Genomic DNA, 22,923 nt, shown 5'->3' on the forward strand with positions numbered 1-22,923 from the left:
TTTTTTTTAAAGGACTTGTATATAATCTAAATGATGTATATAAGTATATATATACTGTATATATATTCTCAGTATTTGTATCGTGTACATACGTGTTTGTTAGTGTAATCATTTGTTGAGTTGTTTACCGCCGCTGCTCTTTGTGTTTTAGCAGGTGTTTGATGGAACAGTTGATCAGAACACAAGGTTTATCCACCAGGTCCTCGTGTGTTTGATCTTTTACGTTAAACATGAATGTAAATAAAATATCTGCACTGTTTAATACAGAGCTGTGCTAACAGAGGAAATCAAACTCCTATCATTTATCTGTACATCGATATAAACACCGCTCAGTATTAGTAACGGTATGTAGCTGCACCCATCAGTAACAGCATGTAGGCTGCATCCATATAAAACAAGGAAAGAAGTAAATAAAATAAAGTAGTTTCATTTACCTTCATCTAGTGTTAAACAAACAAACAATATTAGACTGTAACTGAGCTAAAAAGAATCAAAACCAGCTGTTAATCTCCAGCAGAGTCAGTATAGCTCAGAACAGCAGAGAGACTCTTACATGATTCATTTAATTTATTAATAATGTTTTAATATAAGAATATTAAATATTAATAATAGAACATCTTCACTGAACACCCTGCACATACTCATCTATACACTTACACCCACTAACATATCCAGTCAACTACCATCTCACCCACCGACCCCCACCAACCCAACACTGACCCCCCATCAACCTACCAACTCAACACTGACCCCCCATCAACCTACCAACCCAACACTGACCCCCCATCAACCCACCAATCCAACACTGACCCCCATCAACCTACCAACCCAACACTGACCCCCATCAACCTACCAACTCAACACTGACCCCCATCAACCTACCAACCCAACACTGACCCCCCATCAACCTACCAACCCAACACTGACCCCCATCAACCTACCAACCCAACACTGACCCCCCATCAACCTACCAATCCAACACTGACCCCCCATCAACCTACCAACCCAACACTGACCCCCCATCAACCTACCAACCCAACACTGACCCCCCATCAACCTACCAACCCAGCACTGACCCCCCATCAACCCACCAACCCAACACTGACCCCCCATCAACCTACCAACCCAACACTGACCCCCCATCAACCTACCAATCCAACACTGACCCCCCATCAACCTACCAACCCAACACTGACCCCCATCAACCTACCAACCCAAAACTGACCCCCATCAACCTACCAACCCAGCACTGACCCCCATCAACCTACCAACCGAACACTGACCCCCCCATCAACCTACCAATCCAACACTGACCCCCATCAACCTACCAACCCAGCACTGACCCCCCATCAACCTACCAATCCAACACTGACCCCCCATCAACCTACCAACCCAACACTGACCCCCCCATCAACCTACCGACCCAACACTGACCCCCCATCAACCTACCGACCCAGCACTGACCCCCCATCAACCCACCAATCCAACACTGACCCCCATCAACCCACCAATCCAACACTGACCCCCATCAACCCACCAATCCAACACTGACCCCCATCAACCTACCAACACAACACTGACCCCCATCAACCTACCAACCCAACACTGACCCCATCAACCCACCAATCCAACACTGACCCCCCATCAACCTACCAATCCAACACTGACCCCCATCAACCTACCAACCCAACACTGACCCCCATCAACCTACCAACCCAACACTGACCCCCATCAACCTACCAACCCAACACTGACCCCCCATCAACCTACCAATCCAACACTGACCCCCCATCAACCTACCAACCCAACACTGACCCCCATCAACCTACCAACCCAACACTGACCCCCCATCAACCTACCAATCCAACACTGACCCCCCATCAACCTACCAACCCAACACTGACCCCCCATCAACCTACCAACCCAACACTGACCCCCCATCAACCTACCAACCCAGCACTGACCCCCCATCAACCCACCAACCCAACACTGACCCCCCATCAACCTACCAACCCAACACTGACCCCCCATCAACCTACCAATCCAACACTGACCCCCCATCAACCTACCAACCCAACACTGACCCCCATCAACCTACCAACCCAAAACTGACCCCCATCAACCTACCAACCCAGCACTGACCCCCATCAACCTACCAACCGAACACTGACCCCCCCATCAACCTACCAATCCAACACTGACCCCCATCAACCTACCAACCCAGCACTGACCCCCCATCAACCTACCAATCCAACACTGACCCCCCATCAACCTACCAACCCAACACTGACCCCCCCATCAACCTACCGACCCAACACTGACCCCCCATCAACCTACCGACCCAGCACTGACCCCCCATCAACCCACCAATCCAACACTGACCCCCATCAACCCACCAATCCAACACTGACCCCCATCAACCCACCAATCCAACACTGACCCCCATCAACCTACCAACACAACACTGACCCCCATCAACCTACCAACCCAACACTGACCCCATCAACCCACCAATCCAACACTGACCCCCCATCAACCTACCAATCCAACACTGACCCCCATCAACCTACCAACCCAACACTGACCCCCATCAACCCACCAATCCAACACTGACCCCCATCAACCCACCAATCCAACACTGACCCCATCAACCTACCAATCCAACACTGACCCCATCAACCTACCAACCCAACACTGACCCCCATCAACCTACCAATCCAACACTGACCCCCATCAACCTACCAACCCAACACTGACCCCCCATCAACCTACCAATCCAACACTGACCCCCATCAACCTACCAATCCAACACTGACCCCCATCAACCCACCAATCCAACACTGACCCCCCATCAACCTACCAACCCAACACTGACCCCCATCAACCTACCAACCCAACACTGACCCCCATCAACCTACCAACCCAACACTGACCCCATCAACCCACCAATCCAACACTGACCCCCATCAACCCACCAATCCAACACTGACCCCCATCAACCTACCAACCCAACACTGACCCCCATCAACCTACCAACCCAACACTGACCCCCATCAACCTACCAACCCAACACTGACCCCATCAACCTACCAACCCAACACTGCCCCCCATCAACCCACCAATCCAACACTGACCCCCCATCAACCTACCAACCCAACACTGACCCCCCATCAACCCACCAATCCAACACTGACCCCCCATCAACCTACCAACCCAACACTGACCCCCCATCAACCCACCAATCCAACACTGACCCCCCATCAACCTACCAACCCAGCACTGACCCCCCATCAACCTACCAATCCAACACTGACCCCCCATCAACCTACCAACCCAACACTGACCCCCCATCAACCTACCAACCCAACACTGACCCCCCATCAACCTACCAACCCAGCACTGACCCCCCATCAACCCACCAACCCAACACTGACCCCCATCAACCTACCAACCCAACACTGACCCCCATCAACCTACCAACCCAACACTGACCCCCCATCAACCTACCAATCCAACACTGACCCCCCATCAACCTACCAACCCAACACTGACCCCCCATCAACCTACCAATCCAACACTGACCCCCCATCAACCTACCAACCCAACACTGACCCCCATCAACCTACCAACCCAACACTGACCCCATCAACCTACCAACCCAACACTGACCCCCATCAACCTACCAACCCAACACTGACCCCCCATCAACCTACCAATCCAACACTGACCCCCCATCAACCTACCAACCCAACACTGACCCCCCATCAACCTACCAACCCAACACTGACCCCCCATCAACCCACCAACCCAACACTGACCCCCCATCAACCTACCAACCCAACACTGACCCCCTAATCAACCCACCAACCCAACACTGACCCCCCATCAACCTACCAACCCAACACTGACCCCCCATCAACCTACCAATCCAACACTGACCCCCCATCAACCTACCAACCCAACACTGACCCCATCAACCTACCAACCCAACACTGACCCCATCAACCTACCAACCCAACACTGACCCCCATCAACCTACCAACCCAACACTGACCCCCATCAACCTACCAACCCAACACTGACCCCCATCAACCTACCAACCCAACACTGACCCCCCATCAACCTACCAACCCAACACTGACCCCCATCAACCTACCAACCCAACACTGACCCCCCATCAACCTACCAACCCAACACTGACCCCCATCAACCTACCAACCCAACACTGACCCCCCATCAACCTACCAACCCAACACTGACCCCCATCAACCTACCAACCGAACACTGACCCCCCATCAACCTACCAATCCAAAACTGACCCCCATCAACCTACCAACCCAGCACTGACCCCCATCAACCTACCAACCGAACACTGACCCCCCATCAACCTACCAATCCAACACTGACTCCCATCAACCTACCGACCCAGCACTGACCCCCCATCAACCTACCAATCCAACACTGACCCCCCATCAACCTACCAACCCAACACTGACCCCCCCATCAACCTACCGACCCAACACTGACCCCCCCATCAACCTACCAACCCAACACTGACCCCCCATCAACCTACCAACCCAACACTGACCCCCATCAACCTACTAATCCAACACTGACCCCCATCAACCTACCAATCCAACACTGACCCCCATCAACCTACCAACCCAACACTTACCCCCCATCAACCTACCAACCCAACACTGACCCCCCATCAACCTACCAACCCAACACTGACCCCCCATCAACCTACCAACCCAGCACTGACCCCCATCAACCTACCAACCCAACACTGACCCCCCATCAACCTACCAACCCAACACTGACCCCCCATCAACCTACCAACCCAACACTGACCCCCATCAACCTACCAACCCAAAACTGACCCCCATCAACCTACCAACCCAACACTGACCCCCATCAACCTACCAACCCAACACTGACCCTCATCAACCTACCAACCCAAAACTGACCCCCATCAACCTACCAACCCAGCACTGACCCCCATCAACCTACCAACCGAACACTGACCCCCCATCAACCTACCAATCCAACACTGACCCCCATCAACCTACCAACCCAGCACTGACCCCCCATCAACCTACCAATCCAACACTGACCCCCCATCAACCTACCAACCCAACACTGACCCCCCCATCAACCTACCGACCCAACACTGACCCCCCATCAACCTACCAACCCAACACTGACCCCCATCAACCTACTAATCCAACACTGACCCCCATCAACCTACCAATCCAACACTGACCCCCATCAACCTACCAACCCAACACTGACCCCCCATCAACCTACCAATCCAACACTGACCCCATCAACCTACCAACCCAACACTGACCCCCATCAACCTACCAACCCAATACTGACCCCCATCAACCTACCAACCCAACACTGACCCCCCATCAACCTACCAACCCAACACTGACCCCCCATCAACCTACCAACCCAACACTGACCCCCCATCAACCTACCAACCCAGCACTGACCCCCATCAACCTACCAACCCAACACTGACCCCCCATCAACCTACCAACCCAACACTGACCCCCATCAACCTACCAACCCAAAACTGACCCCCATCAACCTACCAACCCAACACTGACCCCCATCAACCTACCAACCGAACACTGACCCCCCATCAACCTACCAATCCAACACTGACCCCCATCAACCTACCAACCCAGCACTGACCCCCCATCAACCTACCAATCCAACACTGACCCCCCATCAACCTACCAACCCAACACTGACCCCCCCATCAACCTACCGACCCAACACTGACCCCCCATCAACCTACCAACCCAACACTGACCCCCCCATCAACCTACCGACCCAACACTGACCCCCCATCAACCCACCAATCCAACACTGACCCCATCAACCTACCAACCCAACACTGACCCCCCATCAACCTACCAATCCAACACTGACCCCCATCAACCTACCAACCCAACACTGACCCCCCATCAACCTACCAACCCAACACTGACCCCCCATCAACCCACCAATCCAACACTGACCCCCCATCAACCTACCAACCCAACACTGACCCCCCATCAACCTACCAACCCAACACTGACCCCCCATCAACCTACCAACCCAACACTGACCCCCCATCAACCCACCAATCCAACACTGACCCCCCATCAACCTACCAACCCAACACTGACCCCCCATCAACCTACCAACCCAACACTGACCCCCCATCAACCTACCAATCCAACACTGACCCCCATCAACCTACCAACCCAACACTGACCCCCCATCAACCTACCAACCCAACACTGACCCCCCATCAACCCACCAATCCAACACTGACCCCCCATCAACCTACCAACCCAACACTGACCCCCCATCAACCTACCAACCCAACACTGACCCCCATCAACCTACCAACCCAACACTGACCCCATCAACCTACCAATTCAACACTGACCCCCCATCAACCTACCAACCCAACACTGACCCCCATCAACCTACCAACCCAACACTGACCCCCATCAACCTACCAACCCAACACTGACCCCCCATCAACCTACCAACCCAACACTGACCCCCATCAACCTACTAATCCAACACTGACCCCCATCAACCTACCAATCCAACACTGACCCCCATCAACCTACCAACCCAACACTGACCCCCCATCAACCTACCAATCCAACACTGACCCCCCATCATCCTACCAACCCAGCACTGACCCCCATCAACCTACCAACCCAACACTGACCCCCCATCAACCTACCAACCCAGCACTGACCCCATCAACCTACCAACCCAACACTGACCCCCCATCAACCTACCAATCCAACACTGACCCCCATCAACCTACCAACCCAACACTGACCCCCCATCAACCTACCAATCCAACACTGACCCCCCATCATCCTACCAACCCAGCACTGACCCCCATCAACCTACCAACCCAACACTGACCCCCCATCAACCTACCAACCCAGCACTGACCCCATCAACCTACCAACCCAACACTGACCCCCCATCAACCTACCAATCCAACACTGACCCCCATCAACCTACCAACCCAACACTGACCCCCCATCAACCTACCAACCCAACACTGACCCCCCATCAACCTACCAATCCAACACTGACCCCCCATCATCCTACCAACCCAGCACTGACCCCCATCAACCTACCAACCCAACACTGACCCCCCATCAACCTACCAACCCAGCACTGACCCCATCAACCTACCAATCCAACACTGACCCCCATCAACCTACCAACCCAACACTGACCCCCCATCAACCTACCAACCCAACACTGACCCCCCATCAACCCACCAATCCAACACTGACCCCCCATCAACCTACCAACCCAACACTGACCCCCCATCAACCTACCAACCCAACACTGACCCCCATCAACCTACCAACCCAACACTGACCCCATCAACCTACCAATTCAACACTGACCCCCCATCAACCTACCAACCCAACACTGACCCCCATCAACCTACCAACCCAACACTGACCCCCATCAACCTACCAACCCAACACTGACCCCCCATCAACCTACCAACCCAACACTGACCCCCATCAACCTACTAATCCAACACTGACCCCCATCAACCTACCAATCCAACACTGACCCCCATCAACCTACCAACCCAACACTGACCCCCCATCAACCTACCAATCCAACACTGACCCCCCATCATCCTACCAACCCAGCACTGACCCCCATCAACCTACCAACCCAACACTGACCCCCCATCAACCTACCAACCCAGCACTGACCCCATCAACCTACCAACCCAACACTGACCCCCCATCAACCTACCAATCCAACACTGACCCCCATCAACCTACCAACCCAACACTGACCCCCCATCAACCTACCAATCCAACACTGACCCCCCATCATCCTACCAACCCAGCACTGACCCCCATCAACCTACCAACCCAACACTGACCCCCCATCAACCTACCAACCCAGCACTGACCCCATCAACCTACCAACCCAACACTGACCCCCCATCAACCTACCAATCCAACACTGACCCCCATCAACCTACCAACCCAACACTGACCCCCCATCAACCTACCAATCCAACACTGACCCCCCATCATCCTACCAACCCAGCACTGACCCCCATCAACCTACCAACCCAACACTGACCCCCCATCAACCTACCAACCCAGCACTGACCCCATCAACCTACCAACCCAACACTGACCCCCCATCAACCTACCAATCCAACACTGACCCCCATCAACCTACCAACCCAACACTGACCCCCCATCAACCTACCAATCCAACACTGACCCCCCATCATCCTACCAACCCAGCACTGACCCCCATCAACCTACCAATCCAACACTGACCCCCCATCAACCTACCAATCCAACACTGACCCCCATCAACCTACCAACCCAACACTGACCCCCCATCAACCTACCAATCCAACACTGACCCCCCATCATCCTACCAACCCAGCACTGACCCCCATCAACCTACCAATCCAACACTGACCCCCCATCAACCTACCAATCCAACACTGACCCCCATCAACCTACCAACCCAACACTGACCCCCCATCAACCTACCAATCCAACACTGACCCCCCATCATCCTACCAACCCAACACTGACCCCCCATCAACCTACCAATCCAACACTGACCCCCCATCATCCTACCAACCCAGCACTGACCCCCATCAACCTACCAACCCAACACTGACCCCCCATCAACCTACCAACCCAACACTGACCCCCCATCAACCTACCAACCCAACACTGACCCCCCATCAACCTACCAACCCAGCACTGACCCCATCAACCTACCAACCCAACACTGACCCCCCATCAACCTACCAATCCAACACTGACCCCCATCAACCTACCAACCCAACACTGACCCCCATCAACCTACCAACCCAACACTGACCCCCCATCAACCTACCAATCCAACACTGACCCCATCAACCTACCAACCCAACACTGACCCCCCATCAACCCACCAATCCAACACTGACCCCCCATCAACCTACCAACCCAACACTGACCCCCCATCAACCTACCAATCCAACACTGACCCCCATCAACCTACCAACCCAACACTGACCCCCATCAACCTACCAACCCATCACTGACCCCCCATCAACCTACCAATCCAACACTGACCCTCATCAACCCACCAACCCAACACTGACACACACACAGACAAAGCCGCTGACCTGCCTCTCACAAACACAGAATTACTTTTTATAAAAGATTTTAAATAATGTGCTCTTTATGTGTGGTTTAATTTCTCGTGTTTTACACACACACACACACACACACACACACACACACACACACACACACACACACACACACACACACACACACACACACACATATATTAGAATTATTTTCACTAGATTGTGAAATTATTCAGTGATTTAAATAATCAGAAAATGTAATAAATTTAATAAAAATGTAACAAATAAGTCAAGAACAAAAGCAGTAAAGAAACTTAGTGAAACAGTTTCAGGTTCGTTCTTCCTCCAGACGTTTCTCCGCTGCACGACCTTGTCTCTATCTGTAAGGTCATGATGTTGAACTCTTTTTGAAGTGCTTTGGGGTCAGAGGTTAAAGGTAAATTAAATGCTTGACCCAAAGGTAGTGCTCTAAAACGAGCACCCCCCCCCCCCCCCAGACCAAATTATCCAAATTTCTTTGAAAACAGGACAGCATTGAACCCCCAATCCCCCCCCCCCTTAAGTCTCATCCTGAACCCTCTCACCATCTAATTATTACCATCTGATATGAGTCCCTGAACCATTTCATTCAGTTTTATTTTAGATTTATAAAAGTTAATTCAGTTTTATAAATAATAAACTGAATCAGAAACAAAATCACTTTATTTAATCACAGTCGAGTCGTTTAGAAAAGAAAATAGTAAATAACAGCTCCACAGGGTCCGAAATAAATACTGAATTATCCCTGAAGTGCAGGAATCACATGCTGCTGTTATTGAACTCGTCTCTGTACAATGTTAAATAAAAACATATTATTTCTGTTTAAAGTGCCGTTATACTTTATTGTGTAAGTTCATCACTCTGGGTGCTATAAAGCTGCACGCTGGGAACAGGAACAGGAAGTGAAATGATCTATAAACGTCCTGCTCCGTCAGATGTGGGTAGAGTTTCATGATTTACTCTCCAGCCAAAAGCTAAATTAATTCCAGCTCATACATTTTTTTACAAAGGAAATTAAATGTAGTGTGAAAAAGTAATTGCTCCCTTTGTTACGCAACCAGACAGTTTACCAAACCTAAACCCAAAAACCCCAAATCAGTCAAAGTTTAGACTGAAAAATGTAAATAATAACGCAGTGTTTCTTATATTTCCTTTGACTTTGATGTGGTTACAGACAGAATGAACACGAGTTATTTCATGTTCTGTCTGATAATAAACATCCATTCCTGCATTACAGACCTGCAACACATTCCAAAAAAGTTGGGACGGAGGAAAATAGGGCAAGTGATGAGGGCAAAGAAAAAACCCTAAGCTGTAACCTTAACACCCGTGATCTCAGATCCCTCGGACGGTGCTGCATCAAGAACTGTCATTCATCTACAGCTGATAGAACCACACGAGCAGGGGTTACATGATCTAAGAAAATGCTTTGTTCATTAATACATCATTTTAATGCTCTGGGACTTAACTAAACCACAGTGAGATCCATCTTATGTTCTGTGGAAAAACAAATGTAGCATTTCATAGTAAACATTATAGCAACAGTGAAACATGCTGGTGGTAGCGTGATGGTGTGGAGGTGCTTTCCTACAGGATTTGGACCTGCCTGCTGTTATTGTGAGAATGATCATTAACACTGATTGAGAAGAACGTTAGATCATCTGTCTGCGAGATGAAGCTGAGGTGCAGCTGGGTTATGCAGCAACACAACAGTTGAAATACAAAATCCAGTTCAGCATCTGAAGTTCAGACCTGAAACCAGTAAAGATGCTGTGTGCTGGTGAAACTGGAAACCAGTAATCTCTACTAAACTGAACGACTAAACTAAGACTGGAAGAGCTTTAAATTATAACCTGAACCAGTTTGTTGATGTTAAAATTGGTGTAAAGTACAGCACAATTACTGTAGCTATTAAATCTTGTTCACACAAAAACTCATTTTTTTATTTTAAATATACAATTTTTAATTTTAATTTTTAGTCTCACTAATAACACTATTATTATTATTTTTATTATTTTGTGTTAAATGTGTTTTGAAGGGAAAAAAGCATTTTATGTAACATTTTACGTTATGAAACATATAAAAATGTAAATCATTCACACTTTGATAATCCTAATACTAATCCCAGCTCCCCAGTTACCCCACTGATAAAATGCAATAACTATGTTTATAGTGCTATAGTTTAAGTAACTCTGATTAAAATAGATTCTCATTTAATTGCTCTACCATGACTGTTTGCTAACACACGCATACTCCGAGTGCAAGAGAATTTAAGCCACTACAGCGTCCCCTTGTGGCAGTACTCAGAATGCAGTTTGTTCCTGCATTTAGTTATGAACTGTGATATGAGATGTTTTAGAATAACTGGAGGTGTTTGTACCTCGATAACTATGTTCATGTTCCAGATGTGGCATTAATGATTCTACTCAAGAAAAACCTGGCATCCCTGGAGGTGTAAATATCAGACAAATGTAATATAAATAACCTCCTTAGAAAATATTCTCTCTCACCACGAGTCTGAATAAGAATAGCCAATAAAATTAAATTGTTCTCAGTACTGAAGGTACTAAAACATTAAAAACAGTTCCTAAACAATCCAAATAATAAATAATTAATGTTTGTAGTGGGTTAGGGCTAAATTCATTCATGACATGTCATTCTAACATTCCACCAGCAGATGTCACCAAACATTTATATTCATTATGCGATTGGTCTGATTCATTGGGTGAACGGCAGGAAACACCCCGGTCACACACACACAAACACACCCACACACACGAACACCCACCAATCCACACACACACACACTCATATAGTTTCTAATAGCTCCAGTTAACCTGACTGCATGTCTTTACACTTGTGGGAGGAAACCAGAGCACCCGGAGGAAACTGCCTTGGCCACCTGGCCTGGGAATTGAACCCAGGACCTTCTTTCTGTGAGGAGAGAGTGCCACCCACTGTGCCACCGTGCCACCCTACATTTATATTGTACCTCATTCATCTGGTGTGTGCTGTTGGTGGTATTGCATGTTTATTAAGAATTTAATTTAAATTAGAAAACCTTGTAGCCACAGTGTGAGCATGAAAATATTTATATTTATTATAAGTTATTACATCTCTGAGTATGAATAATGTTCAATTATCAAAACTGTGTTTGTTACAATGCTGTCATTTTTATTAGGAACTGATTCTCATAATTCTATTGTCTGTGTTCAGTTTTGTTAAATTTTGTTGCTTTTTACAGTGCCTTGCAAAAGTATTCAGCCCCCTTGAACTTTTCAACCTTTTGCCACATTTCAGGCTTCAAACATAACGATATGAAATTGTAATTTTTTGTGAAGAATCAACAACAAGTGGGACACAATCGTGAAGTAGAACGAAATTTATTGGATATTTTAAACTTTTTTTAGAAATAAAAAACTGAAAAGTGCGGCGTGCAATATTATTCAGCCCCCTTGCGTTAATACTTTGTAGCGCCACCTTTTGCTGCGATTACAGCTGCAAGTCGCTTGGGGTATGTCTCTATTAGTTTTGCACATCGAGAGACAGAAATTTTTGCCCATTCTTCCTTGCAAAACAGCTCGAGCTCAGTGAGGTTGGATGGAGAGCGTTTGTGAACAGCAGTTTTCAGCTCTTTCCACAGATTCTCGATGGGATTCAGGTCTGGACTTTGACTTGGCCATTCTAACACCTGGACACGTTTATTTGTGAACCATTCCATTGTAGATTTTGCTTTATGTTTTGGATCATTGTCTTGTTGGAAGATAAATCTCCGTCCCAGTCTCAGGTCTTTTGCAGACTGCAACAGGTTTTCTTCCAGAATGGTCCTGTATTTGGCTCCATCCATCTTCCCATCAATTTTAACCATCTTCCCTGTCCCTGCTGAAGAAAAGCAGGCCCAAACCATGATCCTGCCACCACCATGTTTGACAGTGGGGATGGTGTGTTCAGGGTGATGAGCTGTGATGCTTTTACGCCAAACATAACGTTTTGCATTGTGGCCAAAAAGTTCGATTTTGGTTTCATCTGACCAGAGCACCTTCTTCCACATGTTTGGTGTGTCTCCCAGGTGACTTTTTATAGATATCTTTGAAAAATGGCTTTCTTCTTGCCACTCTTCCATAAAGGCCAGATTTGTGCAGTGTACGACTGATTGTGTCCTATGGACAGAGTCTCCCACCTCAGCTGTAGATCTCTGCAGTTCATTCAGAGTGATCATGGGCCTCTTGGCTGCATCTCTGATCAGTCTTCTCCTTGTTTGAGCTGAAAGTTTAGAGGGACGGCCGGGTCTTGGTAGATTTGCAGTGGTCTGATACTCCTTCCATTTCAATATGATCGCTTGCACAGTGCTCCTTGAGATGTTTAAAGCTTGGGAAATCTTTTTGTATCCAAATCCGGCTTTAAACTTCTCCACAACAGTATCTCGGACCTGCCTGGTGTGTTCCTTGGTCTTCATGATGCTCTCTGCGCTTTAAACAGAACTCTGAGACTATCACAGAGCAGGTGCATTTATACGGAGACTTGATTACACACAGGTGGATTCTATTTATCACCATCAGTCATTTAGGTCAACATTGGATCATTCAGAGATCCTCACTGAACTTCTGGAGTGAGTTTGCTGCACTGAAAGTAAAGGGGCTGAATAATATTGCACGCCCCACTTTTTAGTTTTTTATTTCTAAAAAAAGTTTAAAATATCCAATAAATTTCGTTCTACTTCACGATTGTGTCCCACTTGTTGTTGATTCTTCACAAAAAATTACAATTTCATATCGTTATGTTTGAAGCCTGAAATGTGGCAAAAGGTTGAAAAGTTCAAGGGGGCTGAATACTTTTGCAAGGCACTGTAAATTTCCTTTTCCTTTGCTTAGCAATGAAATCAATTATTTTTTTATTTAATACATTTCATCATGTTGAAATACTTGTAATATGAATAATAATTAATATTAAATGTTTTATAGTAATATATAAATGTGTATTTAAGACAGCTGTAAGTTTTTGTTGGTTTTGCTTTATATGAATGTTTAAATGTCTGAGAACAAGTACAGCTAACAGAAGTGAATGAAGATGGAACACAGGCTGCAGCCATGTTACATGTACACATAATTAAAAGTGTGTATAACGTCAACCTGCTTATAGAATACTCTGATATCTAATGGGATTACAGCTTTAGTTTTAGGACTAAAAGAGTTTTACTTACACGTAGCTTTTCTACAAACTAAAAATAATGCAAACAATATTTTATATGGGCTATATTAATGTTCAAGATGGAAGAATAGTCCTTTGTTTCACTTGGCTTTGCCATGAATTCATTTTTACATTCATTATTCACATTATACAGGTTATTTATAGAAGAGTCCGTAACAAAATACACTATAGAGTTTATATCCACGCCACCAGGGGGCGCTTTGTCTTTAATAATATTAATAATAACAATCTGTTGCTACAGTCATTAGCACTGAGTTATACTCTGGTGGTGGAGTGTCCATGAGGAAGCCCGATGTTGCTCGGCGTGCTGTTTGCATATGTGTTGAATGGATGATATGGTGACTGAATTCCAGACAGTGAGTTTGGGATCATGGTGATGGCGTTAGTAGTCAGGATGGGAAAGTCATCAGGGGAACGGCGTAAAGTGAGGGCGTAATCCGGTGGACAGGTGAGCGGGAGTAAGTCATGTCCTTGTAGTGGCTCACAGTCGTGATCGTGATCATGATCGTGATCCAGCTGCTTCATCTGTAAGGACATCAGATCCTCACTTGGAACCCGCGGAATATCATTTGCTAGGTTCCTCGGAGGACTCGGACGCCTGGTTGCCTCAAAACGGTGCTTGTCCTTCTTGTAGTAGAGTGCCGCGAAGGCCAGGATGTTCAAAAACAGCAGCGATGCTCCGACTGCAATAGTAACACTTAGTTCTGTAGAATAATCCCGAGCTTCGATGGTCACTGAGCCATCGTCATGCTCCGGGTTGTTCTGCTGGTCTGCAGACTGCTTGTTGTTGGATGGAGGAACTGCAGGGTGGCGCGTGGTTGAGGGCCAGAGCTTGTTGGATAAGCGCTTTGTGTAGGAGAAGGGCGTGGCGTCCTGGGGAGGGATCTTGGTGGTAGAAGAGACATACTGGAAGAGCTCGTTGATGCTGTGTAGATGTGGAACCAGCTCAAGCCAGAAAGCTACCTTGGTGGCTCTGTAGTGGTCCCGGACTCTCGGCTTCAAGCCAATGTGCAAGTACAGTTGGTCCTTCGGGTTGTACTTGGACCACGCCACCTCCTCAAAACGGTTTGGTTTTGTGTGGATGAACTTGGTGTCCTGAGGAACCGGCTGGTTCGGGTCTCTGAAAAAAACAGCTCATAGTTACAAATTTATTCAATAAAATGTTACGTTATTCATTTATTATAACTTTAATATAAACCAACCAGAATTAATGCTTCTTGATTTGGCTCACCCGGTTTTGGCGAAGTTGGTCCAGTAGGTCATCACCACGGCACTCAGCATGACATCGTTCTTAGAGAAGTTACAGCTGAATAGATCAGTCGGTCCGATCATCGGAATCCCAAAAACGTAAGGAAGTTCGTCTCCATGAGCAGAATCGGCCCAGGCCGGCTTCATTTCACTCTGGCAGTGGTGGTAAAATGCATAGAAGTATGTAGGTGAACCGTACTGAGCGTGCAGATCTGCGGTAGCCACGGCCGGCGCCACCCACTGGTGATCCGTAAACAACGCCACTAATGTTTTGCGTCTGGTCTCTGGATTTTCCCTGTCAGCCCAGTCCGTGTACATGAATTTAATGGTCTCTCGTAGCGTGTCCCTTCCTTCAGGATAGCCATAAAGGTTATCAACAAAATCTGATATGGCAAACTCAAATTCATTTCCTGCCACGCCGTCCTCACTGTCCACTATACCATCCACAAATTTATACCCCTCTCCCTGGTTAACGCCCAGCATGATGTCGTAGTTCAGGAACTCGCCCTGCTCCATGAGGATCTGAGGGTCATCCGGGACCACGTCTCCGTCGATTACAGGGCCGAAAGCAATGTGGTACTTGGCGGGAGTAATGTTCTGCTCGATTAGCTCTTTGTAGTTCTTGTTTTGGAGGCATTGAATCATTTCCATGGAGTCGTCCTCGTTACAGCCCACCTTCTCTGCCAGCATGCGGGCGTATTTAGCTGGCTGGTAGTTTACTGCCCAGCTGGAGAGGGCTGTTCCACTCTGAATGATTGCTTTCTGGAACAGATCTGGAGAACAGATTTATCAAACAACGTAAGGAACCCCTAAAGAACATTTAAATGCTCAGTACCCTCCAAGAACCCTCGGTGAAGAACCCTTAAGTTTAGCACATTTGGACCAGCTAATGTTTTTAATGTTCACTAACTGCATGCATGTACCTTCGGAGTAGTGTGACAGGGTGAGGAGGCTGACACAGGAAGCCCCGGCTCCAGATCCAAATATGGTGACCCTTCGAGGATCTCCATTAAATGCCTGAATGTTCTCCTTTATCCAGCGCAGAGCCTGAATCTGATCCAGCAACCCATAGTTCCCTTTAGCAGCCTGATCACCTGTACTTAAAAATCCTAATAAAACACCAATAATTTATTGGTAATAATTTAGTTTAAAGGTACAGATTCTAAGATATATAATGTCTATAAATGATCTATAACTCTACAGATGTTGTCATATAAAAAAATAATTCACTTTGGACCCGCCGTCACTTTGTAAATGGAATTTTAGAATGAACATACGTACCTAAAACTCCGAGTCGGTAGTTGACGGTAACAACGATGACATCTCCATAGCTAGCAAGGATGCTTCCATCGATCACGTTTGCTGTTCCTTCAACGTAAGAACCACCGTGGATGTAAACCATCACCGGCTTCAGCACCTCCTCATCACCACCACTCACTTCTAAAATATACAGTTAAACAGTTAGATGTTCTTAAATCACTTTATTTTAAGGTTCCATTTGTTTAATAATAAAAAAAACATGCTGGGGATGGAATATTGACAGTTTGTTTTTAAAGGCCAGTGGTTGATTGTAGTCTGTGAATATAATCAACCAACTGTGTTGTGTGAAAAGGCAGAACTACAGAGAAGGTCACATCCAGAATGTGGAGATATTTTAGTAACGAAAATCTAATTCTGGACATTTAGTCAGTTTAGAGAGCAGTTTAGGACAAAGAGGACGTCTGGTCACCAGCGTATTTATTATTAATAATACCTGCTAGGATACCTGAGCAGTGGAAAACACGCCCGCTAGCACCAGATTTCAATACTTTGTTAAACTTGATACTTTTATTATGATTTGAATTTGTGATCATTTTCTTTAAATGATTTTATGTTTAACTATTTGTTAATTTTATGTTTAACTATATGTACTTATTTTAAATACCACCTAGGCTGCACTTATGAGTTTTTTTTTTGCCCCTGTGACTCTGTGCAGCTCATTTGAGCTTTTATGGACCTGAAATCTGTGAAGTTGCCATGAGACGATTTTTTTTTTTTTAAAACATGCTGTCCAAATACATTCGACTTGAGCTTTGTATTAACTAGCCTACTATCTATCATACTTGCACATGTTTGTACACTTGATTAGTGCTCATATGTTTGTTTTCTTTAGTATGTTTTCCTATTTAAAGTAAAAGGAAACATTAGTACAATCAATTCACATTTACACACATAATTTCTTTAAACTTTCTACATATAAACAAAAACTAAAACAAACTGTATTCACAAGAAGGAAATGTTAAAAAAAATAATGTAGGATACAAAAATATTTAAACATCACAAATTATTAACTTTAAGCCATCTACAGAAATGATCATTCGAGTTGTTTAATAACCAAAACAGGGTTGCCAGATTTAAATGAAAAATTAAATTTAAGTCCTTTTTGGTGTTACTATTGCCAAAATCTGGTAATCCTATGAATTCTATTTCAATTAATGGCACTTGGGCATTTCCCTACCAGCAGTTACGCCCATTAAAATAAATAATAAACCTGTTTGGGAATTATAATAATGTATGTAAGCCCTCAGGTGGCCCAGCATTCAAACCGGATCCTGCGGTGCTATCAGCCAGTCGGGCGTCTACATAGACATGATTGCCAACGTCTTGGGCAGGAGGGATGGCCAAAGCCCTGTGATGAGGGGTTAACACCCTGATGTTCCTGTTATTATAAATGCCTGAGGAAACTTTAAGTGAGTCAAGGGAGTCAAGGGCGTCTTGTACACAGTCCTGATCCAATAAGGATTCAGTTAACTTACAACATCAGCCAATCAGCAGTGTAGAACCTAGACCCTTGAGGTGGTCAGAAAACAGCTCTTTAACCAATGGAGTGATGTTGCTGGGCAAAAGAGTTCTACAAACAAATGTGGCTTCAAACCCAGTTGTGGACGTTTCTCTAAATAAAATAAAATGTTGTTTTATCAGAGATTCCTCCAGGATGAGGAGCAAACATTGTTTCTGTGGATGAACATGCTGAAATGATGCTTCTGATTTCATGCTTTGTGTTGGTGTAAATAACAGCTATAAATTAAAATTTTGCTACATGTCCTTTAGTAACCCTAACCCTAGATGGTGTTTATTACTTACTGCATCCATTGTAATTAAATAAGTTCTTTATAGAATTTATAAAGAATACAATATTTTTGCTAAATGTGCTCATATCAGGGCCTAACTGGGCTCAGCTTAAAGTGTATGCTGTTGTGTGAACCTAGTCACCAGTCCCAAGCCCGGATAAATAGGAGGAGTGTGTCCTGAAGGACATTTAGTGTAAAAACTGTCCCACTGTAACTCTAACGCCTAACAGAAGCATCCAAAAGGACTCGGTGTCATTATATTGTGCTTTATAATGCTGAATTTTCAAAAACAAATTGATGGTAGGATTTTAAAATGTATAGAATTGTGTTCTTTTGTCTTTCTCATGAATTTTAACTTCTGTGTCACCTCATTAATATACCCCATATATACCCCAGTGATACAGAAACTCATGAACTACTGCTTAAAAGTTCCTAGAAACTCTGAGCAACTTAAAAAAGTCAGATGTAAACAGGAACAATGCTTCAGTTACATTGTGTTTCTAAAATTAACTTGACACACGAGGTTTGTTAAAGATTATTTCATTAGAACCCTTTTACTACTGATCTTCACCAGGGGTTCCAATAATTTTGGAGAGGATTGTGTGTTTTTGCTGCGGAGGAATTTCAGGAGTTCTACACATTTAAGGCAAAGCATCTTCAGATGATTAAGATCTAATGAACAGTTCATATGAACAGGGTTTCCAGATAGTTACGAAACAAAACTGATATTTAAATTATCAGTTGCTAATTGGGGCCAGTGATAGCTCAGTGGTTAAGGTACTGGACTAGTAAACAGAAGGTTACCGGTTCAAGCCTCACCACCACCAAGTTGCCATTGTTGGGTCAGTGTAGTCCCTGAGCAAGGCCCTTAACCCTCAATTGCTCATTGTGTAAGTTGCTTTGGATAAAAGCGTATGCTGAAAATGTAAATTAGGTAACTGGATTAATGAACATTTTAGTCACAGTGGCACATCTGGCAACCTTGCTCATAAACCTCAACATCAAAATGTGATGTCTTGGTGAGATTGTGGTACTGAATTAAATGATTGTGGTTTTGGTTGAGAAGATGGTGATTCTGGGTAAGATGATGGTGGTTCTGGGTATGATGACTGAGTCTCTGGTTAAAACTGTGGTTTGGTTGTGAGATGATGGTTCCATGTGTGATGGTTGTTGTTCTGGGTTAGATGGTGCTTCCATGTGTGATGGTTGTTGTTCTGGGTTAGATGGTGGTTTCATGTGGGATGGTTCTCGGCGAGATGATTATGATTCTGGGTAAGTTAGTGGCTGTCCTGGATGAACAAGTTTCACATCTTCCCATTGTGTTTAAGTGCAGCAGGGTTACTCAAACCAGCCTGAATCAGACAAAGGAACATTGTAGGATGAGTAACACAGAACCCAAACAAGCTGCATTATTTATCATGCTTTCTATCCTCATGCCAGTAGTTGAGTTGGCTACTCTAACTTATAGTCACTTAAAGTCTGTTGTGCTGGGTAGTGTGAATTCCTTCAACCCTTCAACCTGCTGCCAAATTTAAAAAAAAGTTGATTTATATTTTCCAAACAAAATGTCTTAAAGAATCGAGGGTTAGAGTTACTGATTCAGCTTATGTTGTTCCTTTTTTTATTTTAAAGGTTATTTTAAAATAATCCTGCACCTGGCAAAATAAAGAAGAAACACCACAACCTGTTTAATGAGCTTTCTAAAATTTACTATTATGATCATATGAATTATTTATTTATTCTTGCTACACTGTGTTCTGATCATCAAAACCAAAGAAATTCTGCCCAGTTTAGATGTTTACTGGTAAACATAACCATCTGGACATTCAACATTAAATATACTGTATCAATTCGATCTAGCCAGTAGTGACCTGGACTTTACCTTCATCTGTAGGTACGTAGATGTTGAGGAAGAGGCAGTCTTCACTCTGTTCCTGTACATAGGTAGCCACCGTATCCAGATTCGCTGTGAACCATATAGGTAACATATCACTGAGCAGGAACCGGTCTTCCAGGTACTGAGGACACACTGGGCCAAACTGGGTGGCGTTCCGAATTCCAGACCAGGAATTTGGAGGTTCAGGAGCCTGAAACCTTCTTTCTCCTGTAGGGGGCAGTGCGTATGGTACACCCAGGTATTGATCCACTGGGTGCAGGATCTCGCTGGGTAAAGATGCCCTAAACCCACGCAGTTTCCCATAATTGGTAGTGACCATGGTGTACTGCAGAGACTGACAGGTAACCTCTGAAACCAGGATGAAGATCCAGAGAAGGCTTCTGAGGTTCAGCCAGGTGAAATAACTAGAAATCCGTATTGACATGTCTGGATGAAACATTTGGCTGGATGAACAGAGATCCTTAATTAAAGAATAAATAATAGCACTCCAGCTGTATGGTGTCAGGATGATGAATTTTCCATAAAGAAGTGGTGAGGCATTGGATCCTTGCACCCCTGTTTGGGGTGCAGGGGTGATGCTGTGATGTACTCACTTCTCTGGATTAAAACCAACATTAACAATCATCCTGCGGGCACAGATACAGAGAAAACCAGAGTTATGATGGGGAGGGACCGGGGTAGGACAAGGTTGTGAATAAGGATTAGGGAGAGGGCAAAACAGTTTCAAAGAATTCAAAAATACATGGATAATGATCCAACCTGTTATTAACATTATGCATAATGCAGTAGCTATCGTATAATTAGCACTGATTAATATTTAACTGTTAGAAATAAACATCTGTAGAACATACAGTAATACAGTTTAATTAGGGTAAGGTTTTTACTAAGAACCAACAGAAAACTGGATCTGCTGCTTTAGGTCACCTTTTAACTACAAAGGCCAAAATCACAGTTAATAATTTATTTCTGTCCTTGTGCTTGTAAGTTTTAAATTAAATAATCTGTTTTGCACTGTAATTATTTATTTTACCTAAAATGTATATCTAAGGGGGGAGAAAAAGGGGAAAAACCAAAAAAAACCCCACAAAACCTGTATATCTAATGAATCAAAATTAACATAAAATAAAATTATCTAAATGTTATTTATCGTTAGTCCACAGTGGTTATGTTTAAATTCATTCAATCACCTTTAAGCTGTAAAAACAGCCAATCATATTCTTTCACTTTACTTAAATGTAGAGCTGAACTAAAATCATATTCATCACCTGAAATACAATAAACTAAAACTATGAACACTTGTTTCAGTGCAGTTTTAAAAGAATTAAATGTTCCTCAATTTCCTTTGGGGAAAAAGATTGGTTAAAGATTATTATTTAATATTCTATCTATCTGTCCGTCCGTCCGTCCATCCATCCATCCATCCATCCATCCATCCATCCATCCATCTATCTATTCGCATTTCTGCCCAAAACATTACTAACGTTCAGCAGTGCTCCATTAATGCAATACATCTTAAACCATTCCAAATCAAACCACAGACAGTTATTATAGCACCAGAGACATGTATGTATAGTATTAATGATAGTAACATTGATTATATTAATTGTTATTACAATTATGCATATTAAGAATTCTGTTTTCAGGCACCACAAACTACAGAACTATTTATAGGGGTTCCTTTAAACTGCACAGCTTGTCTTGGACTTTTCTTGAACATCTTGGTATTTATGATTAGACGTTTTTGTTTTGTTGGTATTTGGACAGTTCTCCCCAGGAACTCCCCAGCATGTTTACTTGGACTTATTTTGGGAACCACTGACCTACATGAGTGCTGTGTGCAGACAAAAAGACTGAACCCTTGGCAGCCTTTCCTGTGCTGAGCTGCATTTTGATGATTTTCAGTAAAATTGAACCGTTACCGTTTGTTGATGAAATTTAAGGATTTTATTGGCTTTGTTGCATCACATCGCTGCTCCTCTGAATTCAGCAGCTTCTTCACGCTGAAGGTTTTAATTCTAATGACATTTATGTAGTTATCATTACCAGGTATTTCTGCTATATTTGCTTTGTACCTAGCTACCCAATGTAAGCCGGTCCTGGTCCTGGTGGGTACATTAGCACCCTCCTCGCTTTGTTTACTGCATCAGTAGAGTTCAGTTCATTAATATGCTGAACCCATCACGCTCCTGTGTGCGGGTGCACGTCTCATTCATCCACTCATCAGGTCACATCTCTAAATT

At 45.0% G+C, this 22,923-nt stretch overlaps 2 protein-coding genes across 2 annotated transcripts in view; one reads left to right on the top strand and one right to left on the bottom strand.

Annotated features, from left to right (window-relative positions):
- The window catches only part of LOC134324081 (anosmin-1), a 33,913-nt gene extending 33,534 nt beyond the window's left edge, over positions 1-379 (top strand). Inside the window, exon 14 of the mRNA XM_063005733.1 lies at positions 152-379. The gene's annotated coding sequence lies outside the window, so the exon portion shown is untranslated. The remainder of the gene's footprint in view (positions 1-151) is intronic.
- A 14,219-nt stretch (positions 380-14,598) lies between these two features.
- On the bottom strand, positions 14,599-21,087 carry nlgn4xb (neuroligin 4 X-linked b). The gene is made up of 5 exons (XM_063005537.1): positions 20,669-21,087; positions 16,958-17,116; positions 16,600-16,785; positions 15,660-16,449; positions 14,599-15,548 (listed from the first exon to the last, which is right to left on the bottom strand). Exons 1-5 carry the CDS (start codon positions 21,000-21,002, stop codon positions 14,684-14,686), a joined length of 2,334 nt encoding a protein of 777 aa, XP_062861607.1. The 5' UTR covers positions 21,003-21,087; the 3' UTR covers positions 14,599-14,683.
- Between the last annotated feature and the right edge of the window lie 1,836 nt (positions 21,088-22,923).

Source organism: Trichomycterus rosablanca, chromosome 12 (genome assembly GCF_030014385.1).
Source record: "Trichomycterus rosablanca isolate fTriRos1 chromosome 12, fTriRos1.hap1, whole genome shotgun sequence".
NCBI lineage: Eukaryota > Metazoa > Chordata > Actinopteri > Siluriformes > Trichomycteridae > Trichomycterus > Trichomycterus rosablanca.

Bases quoted from the DNA above. Each gene is read 5' to 3' on its own strand.
- nlgn4xb (XM_063005537.1), bottom strand. From the start codon at position 21,002: ATGGTCACTACCAATTATGGGAAACTGCGTGGGTTTAGGGCATCTTTA. The intron at 17,117-20,668 runs GTAAAGTCCAGG...TGTATATTTTAG, and splicing joins CTACGTACCTACAGATGAAG to AAGTGAGTGGTGGTGATGAG. The intron at 16,450-16,599 runs GTACATGCATGC...TCTGTTCTCCAG, and splicing joins CCTGTCACACTACTCCGAAG to ATCTGTTCCAGAAAGCAATC.